The sequence below is a fragment of the Scaptodrosophila lebanonensis genome, unplaced genomic scaffold (genome assembly GCF_003285725.1).
Source record: "Scaptodrosophila lebanonensis strain 11010-0011.00,11010-0021.00 unplaced genomic scaffold, SlebRS2 tig00001412-arrow-pilon, whole genome shotgun sequence".
Classification (NCBI taxonomy): Eukaryota; Metazoa; Arthropoda; class Insecta; order Diptera; family Drosophilidae; genus Scaptodrosophila; species Scaptodrosophila lebanonensis.
The window spans coordinates 10,527,470-10,550,095 of record NW_022060739.1 but is presented as its reverse complement, the minus strand read 5'-3'; the positions used below and the strand labels follow the sequence as shown (position 1 = coordinate 10,550,095).

Below are 22,626 nucleotides of genomic sequence, written 5' to 3'. Positions count from 1 at the left end.
TATCGACAGACAAAAACATTACAACATATCTCATATCTTTGTATGCGTATTTATTTAAGAAACCATCTTATTTGAATGCTAAGAAACCAAAGAATGGCAGCAAATCCCCTGACATTATTTTGCTCAGACTTTGAAAAAATCATATTTCTGATTCCTCCAACTAATCCAGTATCCTGCATACATTCTAATGAGCCATTTCATTTGAGCTGCACTGAAAAACTTATGCCATTTCCACAGGTGCACGTCGTTGCAAACTTTCACTGCCAGTGAAGAGAACTTCAATTTGATTAAGCACAAGGACGAGGAAAGCAGACATAGGAGCAGGCGCAGGAGTGAACGCACCACCCCCAGTGTGTCAAGGCTGTAAGTCAAGAGGCTTGTTAGCTCAGAAATTGAGCGTGTCACGCAATTAAACAAACTTAAATTGCTTGCCATAAATGCAGAATAGACTTAAAGAAGTGCAATCTTGGTGAGCACTAAGAGGATAAAAGATATACGATATAACTAAGCCGCTTCAATTTAACTTGCACTTAAAGCAACGCACAACTCCTTGAGCAATTTGTGCCGCGCTGTAAAAATGCTGAGCACAAAATGCGCAACTGTCGTAAAGATTATAAAAACTCATAAAAGAAAATATGAGCCCGAAACACTACCACCACCACGATATAATGCGATAGTCGGCTCAGCGAAATGCAAACTCATGCGAAAAAAAGTAGCAAAAAGCCGTCAGTTGATGTCTGCGCCAGCATCAGCGTAAAATATTTTTCATAGCCTTAAGCTGCCAGTTGGCTAAAAAGCTGTTGCCTGCTGGGGCCGCCAACCTTACAAATACAGGATACAGACAGCATTTTTGTAGCTTAGCCCCAACGCATATACATGCTTCATTATACTTACAGGGAAGCAGGCTCGGTGAAAATTTAACGCTGCATAAAATATGAAATTAAAAAGCCAGCAAAAATGACAATAAGCACATTATAATCATATATGCTTAAGGCGAGATATATACTTCTTCCAACAACAATGTTGGACGGCAGTTACAAAAGTTGCTTCTGCTATTTAGCTGCAACTGAAGATAACTTAAGATTTCCTTCTTTTCGCTAATAAGGAGCTGGAGCCCCGATAAGTATGCTACGTTTTGAGTTTACAGTTTAAAGCGAGAAATGTTTTAACGTTTTACACCAGAGACGGACATTAATTAATAATTGAATGAAATAAATAATGAAATAATACTAAACTCCTACTTTAAGCTGTATTTGTATTTTTCTGTAATTTTAATTTAAGTTATTGTAAATAATAACAGAATATTTAAGGTTTTTAAACATTTAAAAAAAAAAGGACATTTAATCGCCTCTCACATTTTAGATACAGACAACTATAATGCCTCGCCATCCATGTTGTTTAAGAAGCACCCGACATGGCATCTGTTGCCATCTTGTTACAAACGCAATACTCTACTCCTAAATACCCGCAAAGCATAAATAATTAGTTTATGTTTCTCTGTTTGTGGTTGCGTGGCTTTATAAAATGGATTAGAGAAGCTTAACTTAGTTGACATTTCTGTGGCGTACTCACCCAAGAGAAAGCAATTTTTGAGCGTAACTGAACAGAGTTTGGCCAAGGGCCATACACATGGAATGCGGCAGCATTAAAAAGCCAAAATTAAACTTCTTTGGGTCATCTTTGACGTGCTGGAATTTATAGTGTTTAGGCCGAATTCGTGTACAACTTTGGCTTATTTATGTGAACTGCCTGCCACCTTTTCTATTTCGGTCCATTTGGGGTACTCCAATGAAAAGGCCTTAAAAACTAAAAACCTTGCAAAGAGCTTTCACCTGCAATTTAGTTGACTGCACTATGGCCGACTGAAGTGTTGTTGGCACCGCTCTAACGAAATATACTTTCCCCTCCACCCGCGATGTCCACCCACGCCTGCTAACAACATTTTTCCGTTTGTAGTTGGCCCTTTTTTCCATTTGCCGTAAATTCCAGGCCATTTGCAAAAACGTGACTTTGTTTGTTTCTTTGGTGTTCGTTGTTGGCTTTGCCCAACTCCCAATAAATTTTATTTCCCCCGCCCCCGCAAAAGTGCAGTGCCTTGTCTTAGAAAAAATGGTGTAGCTTTATCTGCATTTAGTACATAAATAAATGGGGGCAATGCCAAAAAGCTTTTAGCTGCAGCCAGCCGGCGTTTTGGGACAACAAATGTATAAAGCCACGCAACAAGGGATGGCCAATGCCAGAGAGTGGGAAGGGGAGGGGGAGGGGGAGCGCCAACTAACTTGTTGGGTATTGATAGAAATTTATATTGGCATTGCCTTTCGGTTTCATTGGCACCTGTTTCTGCTTCTGTCTGCCAATTAGGTTTATGGTAACGCCTTTTTTGAATTTGGGCGCAGCTGTAAACTGCTTTTGAAGGGACAGAAGTAAAGGAAGCAATCCAATATGAACAGTTAATTAATTTTGAAAATGTATATAACAACTGTTTCTGTATAAATAACACTAAATAGAAGCAGCCGTCGTTTTGTAGGTGATCTAGCAAAACAAAACTACTGCACTACAGCTATCTCTATACTTGTATGCTTGAAGCAGGCCTCTTCATTCTCGACAAATTTTCAACATTATAGAATACTATACTTACTATTCAGATCAGTTATCAACATTTAAGGAAAAAATAACAAACGAAACAGTAGAATAAGTGCACACAACAGTTTAGTAACAAGTTCTTTTGTTGGTTTTACATTGTTTCAGTAAATTTTTAGCAAAAATTGAAACAGAACGATAAACATGGCAGATCCAGAAGTAAGTCACGATTCGCACAATCAACAAAAAATATGCAATAAGCAAAACTTTTCAGAACAATGCTGAGCCCAATGAGCAGATCAACATTATTATCGATCCGGACCAGATTATGGAACAGCTTAACAACGATTTTGGCCAAGGTGATGCCCCACTGCCGCAGTGGATAGAGCAAACAGCTCCGAACATGGCGCAAACCATCGAACTAGACTCGGATGAGGAGCCGGCGTATCCTCGCTTAGACAAGCCCTTGCCCTGCGTATCCTTCAGCGAGGTGCGTCGCCTAACCATTGAAATGCGCGAGAAATTCGCTGCCTTGGATCGCCAGCGCACACGTCGTCTCTCCAAAATCTTTCGCGCTAGGCAGCAGGAAATCGAAAAACAAACTAAAGAGGATCCTGAAATGTAAAGCTGTGCAATAAAAATATTGGCCTGCACTTCTCCCCGTGTAATCCTTACTAGCTTACTGTAGACAAATAACAAGCTTTGTTTAATAACTAACGAAGGAGGGAAAGTGCGATTAACGTAATTAAAATAAATTCTAAAGTAGCAAAGCTATTGGCATTACAACACAATCGAAGCAGAGCTGTTTTGCGACTTGTTGTAAAGAGCCATACAGCAATTGCCTTTCAATTATAATGGCTCATAAAATTATGCAACTTTGTCACATTTGCTGCAAAATTATTATGCATGAGCAGGTTTAGCTAAGCAACAACTATAAACAACACAATATATACTTGTAGTTATGTAACTTAAGATGCAGCATCGTGCAGCAATGAAGCACTTTAAATGCAAAAGGTGCCTGGGAAACACTTGTAACATGTTGACGAGAGCTGATCAATAGGTTCAGATTGTAATAAGATACGTTTTTATTCTTTTATAACTAAATAATATCTACAAATAGATTAAATTAAGGGCTTCGCAGCTGTCCGAAACTTTCAGATATCTTCCCAAAGCTGTCTTCATTTCGCACAGCCTTCGATGTTGAAAACTTGCTGATGAGCCCTCGAAAATAGACAATGTATCTGTGATTTATGCGTCTCCGTCTATCTGCACTCCTTTCTCCATCACATTGCCTGGCAAGTGAGACGATAAGGACTCGTAGTCGGAGACTCGACACGGGCACGAAGACAAACATAGGCTTTCATTTGCAAATTAAATATTATCTGCTCGTCTGCCTGATAGGCACAAGCACACGTTCCACACACAAATCAACATTTGTTTGAATTAGCTCCAAAATGAGGCATCATTCCGAATACATGCTCGTATGCTTGTTTACAGATGTCCTCACGCTCTCAAATGTGTAGTTAACAATTGTAGTTGTTGTTTTGGCAGAGAACATAAAATTTAATATTTATTGCATTTGGTTTCGTTTGAACTCTGACCCCACATGCCTGTCTTTAGCCAAATTCCCTCCACTTCGAGCCGCATTGTGGTTTGTCTCATCCATTAAGCATCTTTGTGTGTGTCACTTTTTGGGTAAACATTAATCACATTTAAGCCAGATTAATACTAAATACACAAGCAGGCCATGCTGCTGCCATCTGGCGATGGAACTGGAGCTCGAGCTGGAGCTGAAGCTGAAGCTGAACTGAGCTACAACCAACATTTAATAAGCCGAAGAAGCCAATGTTGACGCAGTTGTACGTGACCTCATCCTGTAAGGTCGCTGCAGAGACTTGCATGAATCAGACCGCACATAGATCTCTGTCAGAGGCATTACCATTAGCAGCATCGTCGGCGGCCACCAAAGATAGTTCATCAAAACTGACAAGCCCATTTTGCTAAAGTAGAGAGGATAACGCCACAGAGACTCCATGTAGAACAAAAATCCACGATATAACAAAACTGCAAGGACGTCGCACCACAGCAGCGCCGCCGCATCCCATCGCACCGCACCACTCCGCACCACACTGCACCACACCATAACACAACACAACACAGCACAGAACGCCACACAAACACAACAGATGAGAAATATTCATCAGCATTTACGTCACGCAGCGCGCAAAAGACTCCTGTTGGGGTTTGAGCATTTGGAGGCTGCGTGGCTGGGCTGCACACTGGGACGAAATTGAAAGGGTGTTTAGCAACATACCAGAAAAAGTAATTCTATTTCTAACTAAGCGACAAACCCATTTATAAATGTCGTGCTGTTGGCCCATTTTGATTAAATAATTTCAACTAATTAAAGAAACAATAGCACAACAATTAATAGACCTTGTTCAATAGACCTCATAAAACCAGACTTACCAATATTCAAGTGATTTCATTTGAAAGAAGAGTGTACTCTGTCCACTAATGCAAAAAGGTCCTGGACAGATAGGCAAATAATTTGCATATTTCTGCTAACTTAATGGCAGTTCTGGCATTTACTTTGCTTAGCAGGAACTGGAAATGAAATTGCATTGGAATTGTTAGAGCGGCCAATCTTCGGTCAGATAGACAACTATGTTTATGTTGAAATTCAAAATAATGACATGATTATTAAGCCAATAATGGCTCAATAGTTGTTTACTGCAATAAACTACTCTGGGACCAGCTTTTAAAAGCAGACACAGACTAGTGTACTACTAATTATTCAAATGTTTTAACACTTTTATATAATTTTATAAATTGTAAATGCATTTAATTAAATAAATAATTCTTAAAACTTGTGTATTATTCGAAGAGGCTGATCTGTCATGGCCGTATATAAAAATTGTAATATGGAAAAAAAACTTTGAAAGAGAACAAAAGCGATTTAACCTAAGTGAAAATCCACATTAGGTGAGCATTTTCTAGCGCTTTCGCACCAATGTGGCTTGGGGGTCTGGGGCTCTGGTGGTTGCTCAAGCACTTCTAGTAGATTTATGTTGACATTTCAATGACAGTTGTGAAAATTTCGCTGCCAGCGAGCAGACAGGAAATTTTGTTATAGTGCTCGTGTTCAAGTTGCATGCAGTTTTCTGAAATTTATTAAATTTTTTCAATTTTCCCATCGCTGCATAGTACTTGTAGTATGTGAACGTTCTAATGTTATATACATACTTGTATGTAGGTGTCTATGTTTCTCCCAAATGCATTTAAATTCATTTAGCATGGCTGGCATCATTTGCGTTTGTTCCAAATCTCGCCTCGACCATTTATCACAGCTGCCGTTGCCTGACTAATTGGGCTGATAGGCGCAACCAGTGCCACATACATTTCAAATTGACAGCATATTACATCGGGGGCAGCAACAACAATTTCACCAGCAACAGCTTGAAGTGCCAGACAGGCGTTGGTAATCGTAATCGGGTCGTGGCAGAACAACAACAAATTGTTTGCGTGCCAACCATCAATTTTTATTAACTTGATTAAGCGCTTTATGGCAAATATCAGCAGTCGACGAGGTCGCTGCAACAAGTTATTAGCATAATAAAATTGAAATCTGGATTCTGGTGATTGAGTGGCTGAATCTCTGCAGGGATTATAGAGGATGCGACGAATCTACTCGTAAGTGCTTATGCAGATGTTGGCGGCTGCAACGGATGTGTAGCTTCTAGGCCTATTTTAGGAAAGCGCTTACAAGTATACAGATGCATATATAGTTACAAGAACTAACGCAATATCTAATACAAGTTAATTAAATGAATTAAATAATAATCATCCTATAGCTAACAACCTAAAACTACGATTTCATAAATGTTACTATCTATCATGAATAACAAAAAAAATTAGTAATTAAAAGGGACAAAATATTTGATAAATATATGCACAATTAAAAATGGTAGTCAAATATATAAAAATATTTTTTATATAAAAATCCTCAAAATTATGGAAAATAATAGCAGTAGTGAGTAGTTTCCTTGCTTATATGTTATGCCTACAGCACTATAGAAGTCAAGCTAAATAAACGTTTAGTGCTAAATTAAAAATGTTTTTTAAAAAAATACAATACAATACATTGTTTGGGCTGCTCTGACAGCTGCATAATTACATAAGTGCCAGTATATAGCCAAGTTTTTGTTGTTTGTTGTGTTTTCAACTTTTCAATAATGGAGTTTTTAGGTTTTACTGAATATTTCAATTTCGAATTTTCAATGGCGGCTTCATACATAATTATAGAAAAAAGGAAATTATATTAATGTGCATTATATTGGACAGAAACATACGCCTCTCCCATGTCCTGCAGGCATTGGAAAAGGCTGTTATTGTTTTTCAGTGGCGAGCAGCTCGTGTGCTGCGAACTTAACTCTCTCCCGGTGGAGTACATGGAAAGTGCTGTCCACCGAAATGCCGAGCGACCGTGCTGACCGCTTTCTGTTAGCTCATTAAAAGCAAACAATACTACGAGTACACTGTTTTGCCTTTCCTGCGCAGTTAATCAGTTATGCTCTGAAAACGCTGCTTCGAGCGCTTTAAAGTTTATTGTTCAAACGCTGCCAGTTTCATTATGCGGTTTAATTAAAGCTCTGCAGCAGAAGCTGCTGCTGAGCGAGGAAGGAAGGAAGGAGTGGCAGAGGCAGAGGCACAGGCAGCTGCCTCCAACCAAATTACACTAATTGGGTTACATATGACACGCCAGCAGCGTCCATGTGCCGTCAACTGTGCGACGTTTGTTTGCCTGCCAATGGCCAACACCCACCCAAACGCCCCTACACACAGGGAGGGGTCCTGCAGTGTTTTGCCGTTTGTTGTGCGACGAGGCGTGGCTGCAGAAGAGGCGGCAGTAGCTTCCAGCCGTCACTTGGCAGCCAACAGTCGACAGTCGACAGCCGGCCTGCTGTTTGTAATAAGCTTGAAATGATTTTCCGCATGCCAGCTGCTTTGACAGCTGAAATAACATCCCCACACACACACACACACACACACACACTTATGCTGCTGAGCTTCCATGTGACGGAGCAGGGAACTGCAACTGCCGCTCAAAGGCTTAATTGAGTGCATCAACTCGGCTAAGGCCGACAAAGCATTAAGCTTTTTACTAGACACACACTTTATTTTCCAAATCCTAGCCTCATACTTGGGAGGGAGTTACAAGTTAATTACTAAAGCATAATAACTAATAGATTTAGCTAATTTAAAGCACATTAATGCCACAAATAAGTTTTAGGAGATGTAACGAACATGATGAGACTTATTGGCAATAAGTGCTTCAGAAAATATATTTAACAGAAGAAAGGAAGTTGAGCGAAGGTCAAGAGAAGATTAAAAACTTATTACATAATACAGCTAATTCTGTTTTTACACGGTACATTGGTTCCAGAAAAAGATGTTATTTTAAATCGTGCTAAATGCAATAATGTCTTGTAACCATAAATACAACTTTTAATTTTCAAACCGTGTTAAATAAAAACCGTGCAAAAAAGGACCGTGTAAAAACAGAATTAGATGTATAATATTTCCAATATCATTATATTGTTTCCATATATGGTAGGCCCATTTTTTAACACTGGTAATATAGCTAGCTAACGCGTATTGGAAATTATTTTTAACCCTATTTTGATTCCTATCATTGTTCAATCCTTTATCAAAATATTTTCCAATATTTTTCAACGATGAACAAATAATGCGATAACCAATAAAATCGTACTCTTGTCTAGAATAAATATAACTAACAGCGTCTCGCACTCAACGATATGTTTTTGAAATAAAAATTGACTGAAAGGCAAATTTCGATATATCTTTGCATGTGTTTTAGATTCTAAACAGATTTAAGTTTATTTAAGTTAATTTGTTAGGGAAAATATAAAATAGTGCTTAGCTTTAATCGCAAATTGAAGGCCATGTTTATAAAGCACAGCGAATTTAGGAATCGATGAGCTAACTCAGAGCCCAATGAATCGTTGCTAACAACAGAATATATATTGAAAACTTAAGTTTGATCATCTCTTATAGAGGATCGTGTGTTGCCTGCAATAATCAATGACCAGAAGTTAAGCTTGCATTATATTATTATAGTTTTTCTTTTCAACAGTTCAGATTCAACGAAAACTCTTCCGGTAAAGCCATTGGTGCAGCCTCAAATCTTCACTGCAGGCTCGAATGTGCGCGACTCCTTTTCCTCCTCCTTGGGCATCATAATCTCCTCCAGGGTGCGATTCAGTGCTTCCGATCCGAGCTCATAGTTCTGCTTGCTCTTATTGTGCATTGCCCGGATATAGACAGAACGCTCTGCAGCATTAACGTCGCTGCTCAGAATGTTCTGGAGGGCTGCGCTAACCTTAGCCGAGCCCATCAGATAGGGCTGGGTCGGCTCGACGGCCGATTCCGCTTGCTGGGAGGCGTGTCTCTCGGCAGACTCCTCGTTCACTGTCTTGATCATGTCGGCGCCATGCATGGTCACCAGGAGGCTGGCGGTGACAGTGGCTACCCACTTGAGCAGAGCATTCGTCGTTAAACTCATGGTGGATGGTTGTTGCAAGCTCTTGGCATTAATTTATATTTTGTTTTTTCTATCTGGGCCAAATATCTGGGGAAAGCAAGAGCAAGGCCTACCCGATTGCAATGAATACAATTTCAAAAACTCATGATACTCTAAATAATCCTTAAAGTAAAAGCTATAGGAATTTTAAAGCTCAAGAACAGAAGCACCGCATTGCATAAAAGAGGACCCAGTTCGTAGAGCCGTTCATTTATTTTCCTATGACATGGGATGTGCAACTGATTTTTATAAAAAGCAGATACTCAAAATTCTCTAGTGTGACCAAAAAATATGTCGCAGATAACGTTAACACTTAATGTTAAAAAGATTTGAATCCGAATTCGGGCCGTTTTAAACAGAAATTCGGCTATCCCGTTAGTTAAATTTCACTTTACACTCAAAGTACAAATATATGCTTCAGTTCTCATTTTTAGCGCTTTTTTCAATAATATTTCATCTCTACATATGTTCATGAAAAATAGAATCCTCTAAAAAATCTTCTAGTCGGGCTTTAGCTTTTCATACAACACTAACAGTCGAACACTTTACAGCACTAACTGATGCCACTTTTCATATCGGACTTGTTATTTCCTGCCGTCGACTCAATTCTTTTCTTCACACACGGCATATCGGAGCAATTGCTCTAAAAATGGGTCAGAGACAAAGCACAGCTAATCAGGAAAACAATACTGAGAGTAACGCTGCAGACAATGCTGCGACCAACGAAGAGGACAACGAAGTGGACAACGGAGGGGACAACGAAGTGGACAACGACGAGGACGACGAAGTGGACAACGAAGAGGACGACGAAGTGGAAGAGTTAGACACACCTCGACCAGCGGCCAACCAAGGCGGACAATCGCAAGAGTCGATTGACGAAGACGACCGGTTAATTGTTCAAGTTTTGTCCAGCTGCCCTCACCACAGTGTAATCCCGCATAGGGATCAGTCCATGGTGGTGGTGCGTCCTGGGATGTTGGACAGACAGCGACGTCGCACCCGATGGGGAGACGGCATGGACGAGGTGAACGCGGATCCGTTGCATGAGGCGCGAGAGCTTTTCGAGAAGGATCTCGAGGAGGAGCGCATGAAGAAGTTCCTCGAACAGAAACTGGAGCGGGACAAGCTTCCAGAAGACACACCACTGCCAATATTCTTGCAATATCGGGAGCCAAAGGCCCCCTTCGTCCCATCAGTAAACATTCCGAAACGTATGCACAAGAAGCATAACCCTGCTTCGTTGAACGTTTAGGAAAATGGGGAAAATACATTGGAGCTCAGATCTAATTGGTGAACACGATAAATACGCTGTACTTGTATGCACACGTCCTGTTAAAATATTGAAATATCTACATATACATACATGTTATTAAAAATGGTGTGTGTAAGTTTCATAAATAATACAAATTCGAAGACATGCAAAAAATAGAACTGTTTAGTTTAAATCTCCGAAGATGCCGTATATTTCATTAATAATACAAATTAAAAGACTGTTTAAATTTCCGAAGCTGGCGGCACTAGCAGGCATCAACTCTTTGCTGCTGATGTGGCAACGCCTTTTTAGCTGAATCACCAACCAATACCATCTCTTTCGGTTCATGATTCAACTAGTTACTAATAACAAAGTCACAACAAGCTGCTGGAAATAAAGTGACTGTGACTTAGACTACGCAAGTATTAGAATTTGAAAAATTCCGAATTCGTTTTATAGTTAGATCATTATGCCTTATATAGTAAATAAATATATAAATTTTACGAAAATTAAGAACCTCAACAGCGATGCACCCGCGATGCTATTAAATATATACGACACCAGGGGTGCGCGTGCTACTTTTTCACTGTTAATTTGACTGTGACATCGCCAATCTCTAAGACTCGTAACAGCGACGCATATGTCCACAAATGCCCATCTCTATCGCTCATCTCTAGTCAAGCGCACGGAGTGTGAAAAACGGGCGGATTTTTTGTACTTTTATAAAAATATATCAAAAAAATCAAGTAAAGAAAACGGCCAGCACGATGACAGACTTGCGCAACGACATGGACAGCGATCTGGACCAAAACTACTCCCTGAACAGTAATGCGGATCCAAAGAACATGCAGGAATTGACGATCTATGTAAGTGTAGAACGCTCAAGGTAGTAGATTGCAAGCCTGGCAAAGCGTCCGCGGTGTTGGGGACAGCCTGGCCAAGCCGCGGTCGCTTTGTTTGTTTGGCGAGTTGGAGAGAAAGACACAAAATACAACGCACGCATTTGTTTTTGGCTTTGCTGCAGGTGCAAAATCTCTTACAGAACGTGCAGGACAAATTCCAGACTATGTCGGACCAGATAATCACCCGCATCGATGATATGGGCAATCGTATTGATGATCTGGAGAAGAGCATTGCCGATCTGATGAATCAGGCGGGCGTCGAAGGACCGGAAAAGTAGAACCGCAATAATCTGGGCAGCCAAACCAAAAAATCTGACTATACATATGTACATACATATGTATATCAACGCGGGAGCCACGCCCTCATAAAAAACATGCAATGCGCCCACGGCATGCATTCAAATAACAGTAGCTAGTAGTCATGGCACTCACATATACACACACACTCAAATTGTACACATACTCAGTTCGACGTTCCATTCATTATTCATATTATTCGCCCATCACCGTCACCCAATTGCTCTGAAACTGTACACCCATTTTGCTCATGGTTTGCATAGTTTTAAGTTCTATCCTAAGTTAAGTGTCCTTTTTGAAATATTTGTAAACTAAAGAGCATTTGGATTCCATTGTCTAGTGGAGGGAAACTTTGAAAGATTTTGCCTTTTGTTTTATTAAAAGCAAATTGTACGTACACAATCAATGCATCTCAAACTGTTATTTTATACACATGTATGTACATACTATGTATGTATCGTAGCTGCCGTTGCCTTGCCGCTCACATTTTGGTGCCGGGCGGAGGCAGTTCCATGCTCGGCCTGCGCGCCGGCTTCGATTCAACAACGGGTGCCAGACCCTGACGTTGCCTCTGCGACGGCGTCGCCTTAGCAACCCGACGCACCTTCTGTGGGGAATCAGAGTATTAGATTAGTTGCATGAAATTTGCATATTTATTTGTTTACTTGTGGTAAATAATGCTAAATGTAATGAATTGCTACTGTCTAACTGTCTGTAATGATCTAGTTTTGTGGCACATGGAATTGCTTTTGCAATCTTACATGTGTGGCTGCCACCGCCTTGAAGGGATGCTTCACGCTCTGTCGTGTAGGTTTCGAAGGCACTGTGATGGCTGATGCAGCTGCATTGCTTGGCTCAGCGGCTGCGCTGGTGGCCTTTGGGGCACGTGTCTTGGCCCCAAAGACATTGTCTCGGTTGCCCGTTCCGCCTGTGCCAGAGCCAGCGTTATCTCGTGGCGTCTCATGCTCATCGTCCGACGCACTGCCACTATCTTGCTCCTCATCGCCACTCTGTTCAGTTTCCTATTGATTGAAGGATAATTGTTAGGGTCTATAATATAACCTGGAGATGGCTACTTACTTCCTCCTCATCGTCTTCGTCGTCATCTTCCTCGGTTTCGTCCTGGTTAAATAAAAGCAAGATTTACTTGAGTCAAATAAATGTGCAAATAGAGGAATTTTTAGATAGATAACTTTTTTTAAGGTAATTCAAATATCAAACAAAGTAAGAAAATAATAATATTAACGAACTGCGAGTATAAATAATTCTCTTTTTTGAATATTCACGTTGAAATTAGAATTATCAAATAGCTTATCGACTTGACTCGAAATTTAATTGTTTGCATTTTCCATCACTCACCTCTTCACTCTGTCCCAACTTATTCCCATGATTAATGCCCCCACTGGCACTGGCCAGGTTCTTGCTGCTCCTCGATAGCTTGTTGTGCCGCTTTAAGGGACTCATCAAATGCTCGCGCTCCAGACTATCCATAGACTGGGAGCGCAGGCTCTTCTTTAGGGCCGACTTGCGGCTGGTGGGCTCCTCTTTGGTTTTCATTAGCTTTTGGAACTCAAGGAAATCGTCGTGCTCATCAATGCTGCAGACATCATAATAACTGGCACTAAGGACCTCCAGGGCTTTAGTGTGATGCTTCATAGAGATGAGTATGTAGTCGCTCAGAACTTGCTTGACATCGTGCAGCTTGCGTTGCTCAAAATTGCTGATAATCTCATCGATGTCCTTGTTAGTGCGCTGTACTTCCATTTTGGCCTTGTAAAGTTCTGAGTCTGCCGCACTCTGCTGTGGATTCGAAATTGAAAAATAGCTTATCATATATTTTCGGTATTTTCGATTGAATTGCTTACATTGTTGGCAGTAAACTTGGACTTGAGCTCCAGCATTTGACGCTGACGCAACACCTCTTTGTCCCGAGCTATGACGGCAAGTCTGAGGTTATCCCGAGTCGATTTGCAGAGCTGCTCGAACTGTGCCAACTCGTTGACTATCTGCGACATATAAAAAATACCCGTCTAAGTTATGGAATATATTTGTATCAATATAGGGCCAACCTTCAATTCCAGACGATGCACATTTAGGTCCATATAATCACCCATTAGGGTGACTGCATTGGTGAAGCTCTTGAGACCTGTACATAGGCTCTCGTTGATTTCTTCGTCATCCGCATAGCTCTTGATGCCTTTGGCCAGCTCATCATGCGAGTCCCGATATCTGTGATGATTAAATAAATCATATATTTTACTCATCGATTCTCTTTGTTTCCATTCCGCTGACTAGCCGCTTACTTCGCCATTTTGCGAGTGATCAGCGCAAAGGCTGAACACATTTCCATTAGATGACGTTCTGTGAGATTAATGCGCTCATTAATGATCTTGATGCGATCATCTTTGGTGCTGAGAAATGATAGTTTTCCCCGACGGAACATATTGCCGCACCAATATCTACTTATACTGACAAATGCAAACAAAACCCAAAACAATTGTCAAAAGCAAAACAAATTGTTGTCATGGTAACCGACAAAAAAGTGTGGAAAAATACGAAATTCTCCACAATAACGGTTTCATCTCGAAAATGAAATCAGCTGTTAAAGGGCGGTTATTGATCAATTCGAATTTTATGTAATTCAAAAACAAATTATAATGCTTAAATGCAAATTGTTATTCTTCTTTAATTTAATTTAATATACGAAATATGCAAAGAAATCAATAAAGCTGTGATTACACATTCACCAGACTGTTACAAAACTTGGTGCGTGTCTCTGATAAACCAAAAGCTCGACTTAGTTAAAACACCAACCACTACCAGCAGTTATGCGAACCCCAACAAGTCGCTTGAATAGGTTTCTCCTTTTCGACGAATATTGTGGAGAAAGCAAATTGTTATGTCTCTGTTGTTTTGAAGAATACTGTCATGCCTTCTATCAATATTTTAAATCTGTTTTTATATCAAATCTGTCATAGGCATTGACACGATTAGTCATCTGATTTGCCTTAAAAAAATTAAGTTAAAAGCAATAAAGTACAAAAGTAATTGCGATGAGCGATCCAAAACCAAACCACCCGCCGCCCACAAAGGCGCGCAAGCCACGTTCTTCTGCAACTCCTGGACATACACCGGTTGCAGAGTCTGCGCCTACACAGGCACGTGGGGAACGTACATCTGCAGCGAGTGCAAGGGCTTCAACTCAACGGATTGAAGGATCCCGTGGGGACCCGCCACCTGCACAGGCGCAGTGGCAACGTTCACCTTCGGCTACTGGTGCTGGAACTCCATCGCTTGTAAGACCCGCAACAGCGCAGGCAGGCTCGCAGCGTCCATCTATGGCAAGAACATTAGATCCACTACGGACGGAAGAGGCGCCGGCTTCTGAAGCTGAAAAGCCCAAAGGTACAATATTCGACAAGCCACCCGGAACCCCACGTCCTTCAACTCGTCCCACACCTCTGCCCACACCACGTCCCACGCCACCTGATCCAACTTTCCAGCGACCCTCAACATCGAAAGCCCAGCCGCTTACGTCTACCCCAAGGGGGTCGGGTGAACCTCCTACTGACCAAGGTAAAGCAAACCCAGAGACCACACCAAAGCCAAAGCGTCGATTTCTGGGACGAAAGGAGAAAAAACCAAAGGACCAACCAGTAGCAGCTGTCGCTACCGGTGGCCCTGTACCTGTTGCCCCTCCGCCAAAGAAGAAAATAAGGCGCCGACGAGGCATGTACACCACAGAAGAGGAGGTGAAAGAGGCGCTCATTGAGATGGCAGTCTTCATTATTTTCCTCTTACTAACCGTTTTGGGTAAGCCGTAAACATTGACTAATCAAGAACTTGTATAAAACGCTCAAATTGCATCTTCAACAACAAGAGAAAATGATTTGACAAAAAGGTATATAAGTATTAAACAAATAAAATACTAGGGTTAGTCAGTGTAAGTCAAACCATTTTCGAAATAAAGGCGTTCATACAGACAGACAGTCGGACGCACGAACATAGCTAGAATAAATCGTTTTGTCGGAGGGGTGTTACTGCTCAAGATAATTCGTATATACATCGTTCATACTAAGTACTTAATTAAAGGATCTAATCCATGCATTTTCAGTGACTTTTTCGGTGCGCAATTTGCGGATGTACCATTATAATGATATGATGAGCAAACTGTTTTACCAACGGGATATTGTTATTGTACCTTCAGTGACAGTATCGCTTGTGAATATTATTACCGTCCAGGACTGGTGGGACTATTTGATTTACAATTTTTTCATTACTCTGCATGGCGATACCCCCATAATATATGACCATGACGATGGCGGAGGAAATGAGACAAGTACGGCAAACGGAACGGAAACAAATTCGACAGAAGCTCCAGCTAGTACAAATCGCACCAGGCTTGGTCGCGATCTTCAAAATGCTAGACCACTTAAAGCTGTCGGTGGTGGAGGTGGAGGTGGCGGTGGCGGTGGTGCCGGTGGTTCTGCCATTCATGGAAATTTCACCTTGTTCCCAGCTAGGACGCCAAACTTAGTAGGGCGCATGTTTCTAAAAGAGAGTCTGCTGCTAGGTCCACCGCGACTGCGCCAGATACGGGTCAGAAAGGATACTTGTGACGTCAATGACGCATTTATACGGTATTTCAATACATGCTATGGAGCCTACTCCGACGGCATAGAGCAGCGAACTAGTGAGCATGGCGGTGTTCCATATAAGACGATGAGCCAGCTGGATGCCACTGCTGTATGGGCGGAGCTTAATTTCTATCGCTCCGGTGGTTATACAGTCGATCTGACCTACGATAGGGATAAGAATTTGGAAATGATGGAAGAGCTGAAGAGCAACCATTGGATCGATCGAGGCTCGCGCCTGTGTCTCATCGAGTTTAATTTATTTAATGAAAACCTTAACCTTTTTCAAAGTCTTAAGTGAGTGGTGGGGAGTGGATTTTTCGATTCTTGTAGACTAAAATGCTGATATATTTTGCAGATTCATAGCAGAGATGCCACCTTCAGGAGGCGTACTGCCACAGGAACAGATACAAGCAGTCAAGCAATTCTCGTTTTTCACCGATGAAAGCCTCATGAATTTGGTCGTCTATATTTTCTGGTATATTATGGTCGTATACTATACCATATATGCAATTATAGATCTGCGAAAAGTGGGCTGGAAATATTACTACAAGTCACTGCTTAATTGGCTGGACACGTTTATAATAGTGGTAGATATTGGGCTCCAACTTGTATAATTCTCGCTGCATTTTATCTCTCTCCAACTTCCGCAGTTCGCCTATCTGGCGTTAATCTACAACGTCTGGCACACGTTTAAAATACACTCTATTTTTCGCGAGGGAAGAAAAGGGAAAAGCGACTTTCAAAGCTTGGATTCCTTATTGTTTTGGAACGAGCTCTACGTTGATTTGGTAGGCCTCCTGGCCTTTCTAGTATGGGTCAAGATCTTTAAGTTCATCAGTTTCAATAAGACCCTAGTTCAGTTCACCACAACCCTAAAGCGCGTAAGTCCACTTGAGATTTGTCGAGCTATAAATTGTGTCTCTCATTGATAACGCCTTTTCGCAGTGCTCCAAAGATCTGGCCGGATTTAGTCTCATGTTCGCCATAGTCTTTCTGGCGTATGCGCAGCTGGGCCTTCTACTCTTCGGCACGAAGCATCCCGATTTTCGAAACTTTATTACCTCCATATTGACCATGATACGCATGATCTTGGGAGACTTTCAGTATCAGCTCATTGAAAAGGCCAATTATATACTGGGACCCATTTACTTCCTCACCTACATATTAATAGTGTTCTTCATACTTTTGGTAAGTCGGCTTGCAACTCCCAAAGCTTTCCGAATTCTGTTTCTGATTTTTTCCCACACTAGAATATGTTTCTGGCCATAATTATGGAGACCTACAACACGGTGAAAGGAGAGATTAGTCCAGGGGAACTTAACTTGGGCTTATACTTCTACAAAATGATTGGCCGTATATTGTACTATATAACGCATTGCGGCCGGAAAAGCCGCGCTCCTCCTGCCAACCCAAATTTGGAAGAGGGCGAATTTAGGGAACAACCCAGAGTAGCAACCAAAACTCACGCACAGCTTCAGTAAGTGAATCACCTAGTTACTTAATATTAACGTCTTCTGCAACATTTGCATTGGATTTTTTTTGAATAAGCCACCAACCAGTGAATACATTTTTTTTTATTATTATTGAACTGCTATTTCGATATCTAACACATGAGACGTTGATAATACGTGATAAAAACAACTCAATAGAATAATAAAAGAATAATTTTCAATTAGAGCAAAAGGTCTTTGCATATTCAAAATATTTAAGATACATTTAATTAGCATTACATGTTTTAAAGCCTTTGTATAATAAAGTAAAATAATGACTCATACTTGAATTTCAGGGCTGAACACATGGCAGAGATGCAAAACGAAGCAAGGGAAATCACGTTTAGGCGGTAAGAGAAAATTATATTTTTGTTAATACAATTATTACTATCATTATTAGTATGATTATTGATATTATTGTACATGTTATTCAAACCTTTTGCCAGACTGGGTGATCGTATATCAATGCTCGAGGATATTTTGGAGAAATTGGTCACGAACATGGATGAGTTAATAAAGCGAGCAGAAAAACAGCAAAAGAAAAGACTTAAGAAGGAGAAGCAGATGGAGAAGCAGATGGAGAAGGAAAAGGAGAAGAACAAGACCACAGAAAACGAAACAGTCTAGCCAGAAGTTCCCCCTTTTTTCTGAAACCCAGTCAAAAAAAGTCTAAATATAATTATTTAAATTACCTAAAAGCGAAAGCGTAAGAACTACTTAGTGATTAAGATTTAGCTCTGATTTTCGGTCCGTAATCAGAAATCGTTTTTCTCTTTTCTTTACTTTGTGTTTTTACTTAAGAACATCTATAATCTATTCAGTGGATAAGTTCATGCCGTATTAGGAACAAACAATTAAAGGTACGTTCTAGGACAGTCTAGATTATTGTCTTTGTCTGAAATTGGTAGATATAGTGTCAAAAGCGATTGTGTACTGTGTATAGAACCAGATTCACTTTCCACAATCTACCTACTCTAAGACTCCTCTTCAGACTAAGTCTACGCTAAGGCCAATGCCTTCTTTCTTTTCAAAGACTTTTTCATATATAATGTGAATATTTAGACCCATCACAAGCGTGTCAAGGTCAAGAGCACAGATACTTGTATATAATATTTTGTTTAGGCGTGGGCATAAGATGCGAGTAAAAAATTGTGATATTTTTAGAATTACTCACAATGCATGGTCGGTGGCGAAAACACAGGAATATATGTGCTCTCGACAAATTACGCTTTAATCATTTAACACAATTAAAACAATAACGAGCTTCTGGCTGAGTAAACAAAATTATTTCCGAAGAACTCAATAATAGAACTGCATCTGAGTTGGTAATACTTTGAGTTCATTAAGTGAGTTGTGAGATAAAAGATACAAGAAGACCTTGGCAATAATTTCGAACAAAATGCTTTGGAATATCGACCACAAGAATGTTGTTTATGGGAATCGCCAACAATTTGTTTAAATGCGCGAAAAAATTACCCAATACGGTCATTAAATTTTAAACGTTATTTAGTTGCTGTCTCCCGCTTTTGGCCAACGGAGTCAAACCGGTGTCGTGGTCGTGAATATCGATGTCGACGTCTACTTCGACTTTGACTTCGAAGTTGACGACAGCAAAGGCAACAGCGCAGAAAGTGCAGTTAAATGAGAATCCGGTTGCTTACAACAACAATAACAACACACACACATACGCACACACAAGCAGAACGTGGTGATCCCAATCTTGACGACGACGACGACACATAATAAAGAAGACAAAAACAATAACAATAACAAAAAGATCTTTGTCAACAGCTCCGAACATAAATACCCTCCGCTGTTTGGAAAAAGTAGCAAATAACTGTTTAGAATTGAACAAACAACAATGTTGTCAGATCCTAAAACTCTTTAAAAACATGTCATATATATTTTGGTGAGACATGAGACAAAATATAAACATGCATATATTTATTAATATAAATCACAAATTAATAAATAAACAAAGAGCTGACCTTTAAATTAGAGATAAGAGTGATTTAAGTCTATGGCGTACAATTTATGGGTTGTGGGAGATTAGATAAGCCGACAGGCCTTTATAGATGACAAGCGATGCAGAGCAGATAGCCAAAATGATGCTGCCTTACTCTTTTCTAAATCAAAATCTTCAACATCTGTAAGTGGATGAATTGGAGATAACTCCAATTTAAATTTAAAATCTTCATAAAAAGCTAAGACTTTTAAATTGATGATTGATTCATTTTTTATTGACAGTGGACTAAGTGAAGTGTAGAAGGGAGGCAATTGCAGAGTGGTGTTTAGTGCACAGCGGATGCAAATAACAGAAGTGCATTAAATAGACAGACTGGCATGTCTGATATGCCCTTTAATTTTAAGTGTAGGGCATAAGGGGAACAGCTGCATCACTCGAAGTTGTCGTCTTTGTTGTGACCATTGTAGTGACCATTTATTGGGACTCAGACAGTCAGGTTTGGCGCACGCCCGTGCTGATCGTGTTGGGGAGGTTTTGAATTTTAATAATTCCAGTGGTCATGGGACTTCAACAGACTCGCAATTCCGCTGTCTTCCACCTTCACTTTTGGCTGACGCATTTTTTTAATGTCGCATGTCTTCGCATACAATGCCTATTCCTTTCATTTGCCCGCTTCTTGCAGCTGGCTCTTGTAAGTTCTTTCTCGCATTCTTATTCTCTCTCTCTCTCTCTCTCTCTCTCTGTGTCCATCTGACTCTGTTCATTATTCTCCAATTTGCTTGCGCTTTGTCTCTGTGCGTTGGCATAAATTATATAAATTACGCCAAAATCGTACGCAACGGTTTAGTTCGAAAATTTTCGTACACGCTGCCAGACGTCAATTGAAAGAGTCGCGCGATCGCCGAGTGGTGTGTGTTTTGTGTGCGGGTGGGTGTGGATGTGTTAAACAACAACCGTCACATAAATTGTTTGCAAAATTAATGTTTGTCTATATACTACATACATAAATGTTTACACAGTACATTTATGCGCTGTTTCCGTTCGCCGTTTGATGTTTATAAACATTTGCGTTGACGTTTATAACATGAGAAGAAATTTGTTTAATCCGAAACAACAGTAAATTCAGTTCGGTTTGTTTGCGGCAATGGCGAAAATATTTAGCAAACATTGGCATTTCAGTGAAAATACTTCTGCAAATATTTATGCTAAGCTTTTCGCATTTACTATATGTCTAAAAATAAACAAAAGTTTTTCCAGACCGGCGCGTGTTCATTTGGCAATGAAAATTTGGTCTGAGTGTTTTGTTATTAATTTGTTCTGCTCAAATTTTATTCATTTATCTATTGCCTATAAACTTTGCAGACTCATCATCTAGCTACTACTTACTATTATTAATTGCTCGTTTTTGTTGCATAAGTTCGCATCCACCTTTGAGCGTCAGCCCATCAAAACGTGACTACTTTGTTTTGCAAATTACGAAGAAAAGGCTATAAAACAACTAGTAATTATTCAATAAAAATCACGTTCAGTTATTTAATAATTGAAGTCAGTTTTGATCCAGGAACTAGGTAATTTAATAAGATGAACTGCTGAGGAACTACGAGTACATGGCAGACATTTTATTAAAATGAAGTGCATTCATCATGAATTGATTTCAGGAGCTAGAAACCTAAGTACTTCCAAGTGAAATGATTTTGTTAATATGCATTATTTTATGGCACTTAACTTATGTTTGAAAATTTAAAATGATTATCAGTTATTATAAATATTTACCGATAATTTCAATTTTTCTTTTTAACTAAATACTTTTCCTTTGAGAGATAAAGAGAGAGAGGCACAGAGAGAGAGAGAGAAAGAGAGAGAGAGAGTTAAACGGTCAACCAGTTCTTGGTATATCTCAATCACGAGCTCTGATGATGTTCTATTACATTTATTTTCCATTAAAGTATTTCAAGGCAGTTGCTGGTGAAGATAAACATTCTTTTCAAAAAACAGCATTGATAGGATATGACATGCAATGTCAATTAACCGATATAATTGAAGATATTTATTTGCCATTGCATTTTAGTTATATTCGATAGTTCTAAGCGAGCAATCTTCAATGCCAGATTATCATTGAAACACAAGCATTCTTTAAAAGAATAAGCAAGCATTAGTTTTTCCAGAGTTATAGTCAAGGATGATTTCACTTCTGAAGTATATTCTTCTTTTAGTTGGCAAAGGGTATTCATTTATTGAAAATTTCTCAACACACGCAATGAAAAATATCAGACGGGCGCAAATTCTAGAACTCTGAATAGCCACTCAGAGCATGCCTATTTGTTGAACTCGTGAACTGTGCTAACGCTTAGCGTTTATTATATTGCCGCGATTACTTAATGAAACAAATGGATTTGCTTACGTTGGCAATAACAACAACATCATCAACAACAACAACAACAGCAACAATAAGGCCAATCGAGCATGACCTTGAACTCAGCAATGAATCAGCAACAAGTGTTGGGCTGTCAACGAATTGACATAATTTCGCGCAAACCCCAATGGAGGGTTGCCCAGAAACTCAGTCAAGTCGAAACCGAAACTGAAAAACATTGCACTAAAGGTGCATTCAACGAAGCGTGGCCATAGACGACGACGCCGATAGAGACGTCGGCGGTGCATATTGATTAGCCCGCAAATAAGCGGCGACAAGAGGTGTCGTGCAAAAATAAATTAAAATTGCGCATACGCCGCATATGGCACGACAGACTACTTAGCTGGACTGAACTGAATGTGCTGCGGCCACAGTGGCGGCTAAAATATAGTGACCGTTGCAGTTGCACTAATGCCATGGAGTGGAGAGCGCCTTAACCCTACAATTGCTCAAACATTTCCCACAACACTTAGTGCCTATTTAAA

General features: G+C 40.1%; 6 protein-coding genes across 6 annotated transcripts; 4 read left to right on the top strand and 2 right to left on the bottom strand.

Moving 5' to 3' along the window:
• Positions 1 to 2,670: 2,670 nt before the first annotated feature.
• On the top strand, positions 2,671 to 3,345 carry LOC115631915. The gene is made up of 2 exons (XM_030528766.1): positions 2,671 to 2,799; positions 2,855 to 3,345. Exons 1-2 carry the CDS (start codon positions 2,785 to 2,787, stop codon positions 3,203 to 3,205), a joined length of 366 nt encoding a protein of 121 aa, XP_030384626.1. The 5' UTR covers positions 2,671 to 2,784; the 3' UTR covers positions 3,206 to 3,345.
• Positions 3,346 to 8,457: 5,112 nt separating this feature from the next.
• LOC115631863 lies at positions 8,458 to 9,244 on the bottom strand. Its single transcript, XM_030528712.1, has one exon. The coding sequence runs from the start codon at positions 9,164 to 9,166 to the stop codon at positions 8,783 to 8,785; it is 384 nt and encodes a 127-aa protein (XP_030384572.1). The 5' UTR covers positions 9,167 to 9,244; the 3' UTR covers positions 8,458 to 8,782.
• Positions 9,245 to 9,722: 478 nt separating this feature from the next.
• Positions 9,723 to 10,612, top strand: LOC115631859. Its single transcript, XM_030528707.1, has one exon. The coding sequence runs from the start codon at positions 9,834 to 9,836 to the stop codon at positions 10,434 to 10,436; it is 603 nt and encodes a 200-aa protein (XP_030384567.1). The 5' UTR covers positions 9,723 to 9,833; the 3' UTR covers positions 10,437 to 10,612.
• Positions 10,613 to 11,132: 520 nt separating this feature from the next.
• On the top strand, positions 11,133 to 12,037 carry LOC115631680 (heat shock factor-binding protein 1). The gene is made up of 2 exons (XM_030528495.1): positions 11,133 to 11,302; positions 11,461 to 12,037. The coding sequence occupies exons 1-2, from the start codon at positions 11,204 to 11,206 to the stop codon at positions 11,614 to 11,616; spliced, it is 255 nt and encodes an 84-aa protein (XP_030384355.1). The 5' UTR covers positions 11,133 to 11,203; the 3' UTR covers positions 11,617 to 12,037.
• A 320-nt stretch (positions 12,038 to 12,357) lies between these two features.
• LOC115631870 (protein FAM92A) lies at positions 12,358 to 14,078 on the bottom strand. The gene is made up of 6 exons (XM_030528718.1): positions 13,939 to 14,078; positions 13,705 to 13,864; positions 13,501 to 13,641; positions 12,995 to 13,435; positions 12,716 to 12,757; positions 12,358 to 12,657 (listed from the first exon to the last, which is right to left on the bottom strand). The coding sequence occupies exons 1-6, from the start codon at positions 14,076 to 14,078 to the stop codon at positions 12,358 to 12,360; spliced, it is 1,224 nt and encodes a 407-aa protein (XP_030384578.1).
• A 610-nt stretch (positions 14,079 to 14,688) lies between these two features.
• On the top strand, positions 14,689 to 18,466 carry LOC115631358 (polycystic kidney disease 2-like 1 protein). Its single transcript, XM_030528075.1, has 8 exons — positions 14,689 to 15,448; positions 15,750 to 16,566; positions 16,628 to 16,859; positions 16,923 to 17,153; positions 17,218 to 17,460; positions 17,523 to 17,749; positions 18,059 to 18,112; positions 18,209 to 18,466. The coding sequence occupies exons 1-8, from the start codon at positions 14,689 to 14,691 to the stop codon at positions 18,387 to 18,389; spliced, it is 2,745 nt and encodes a 914-aa protein (XP_030383935.1). The 3' UTR covers positions 18,390 to 18,466.
• The last annotated feature ends 4,160 nt before the right edge of the window (positions 18,467 to 22,626 follow it).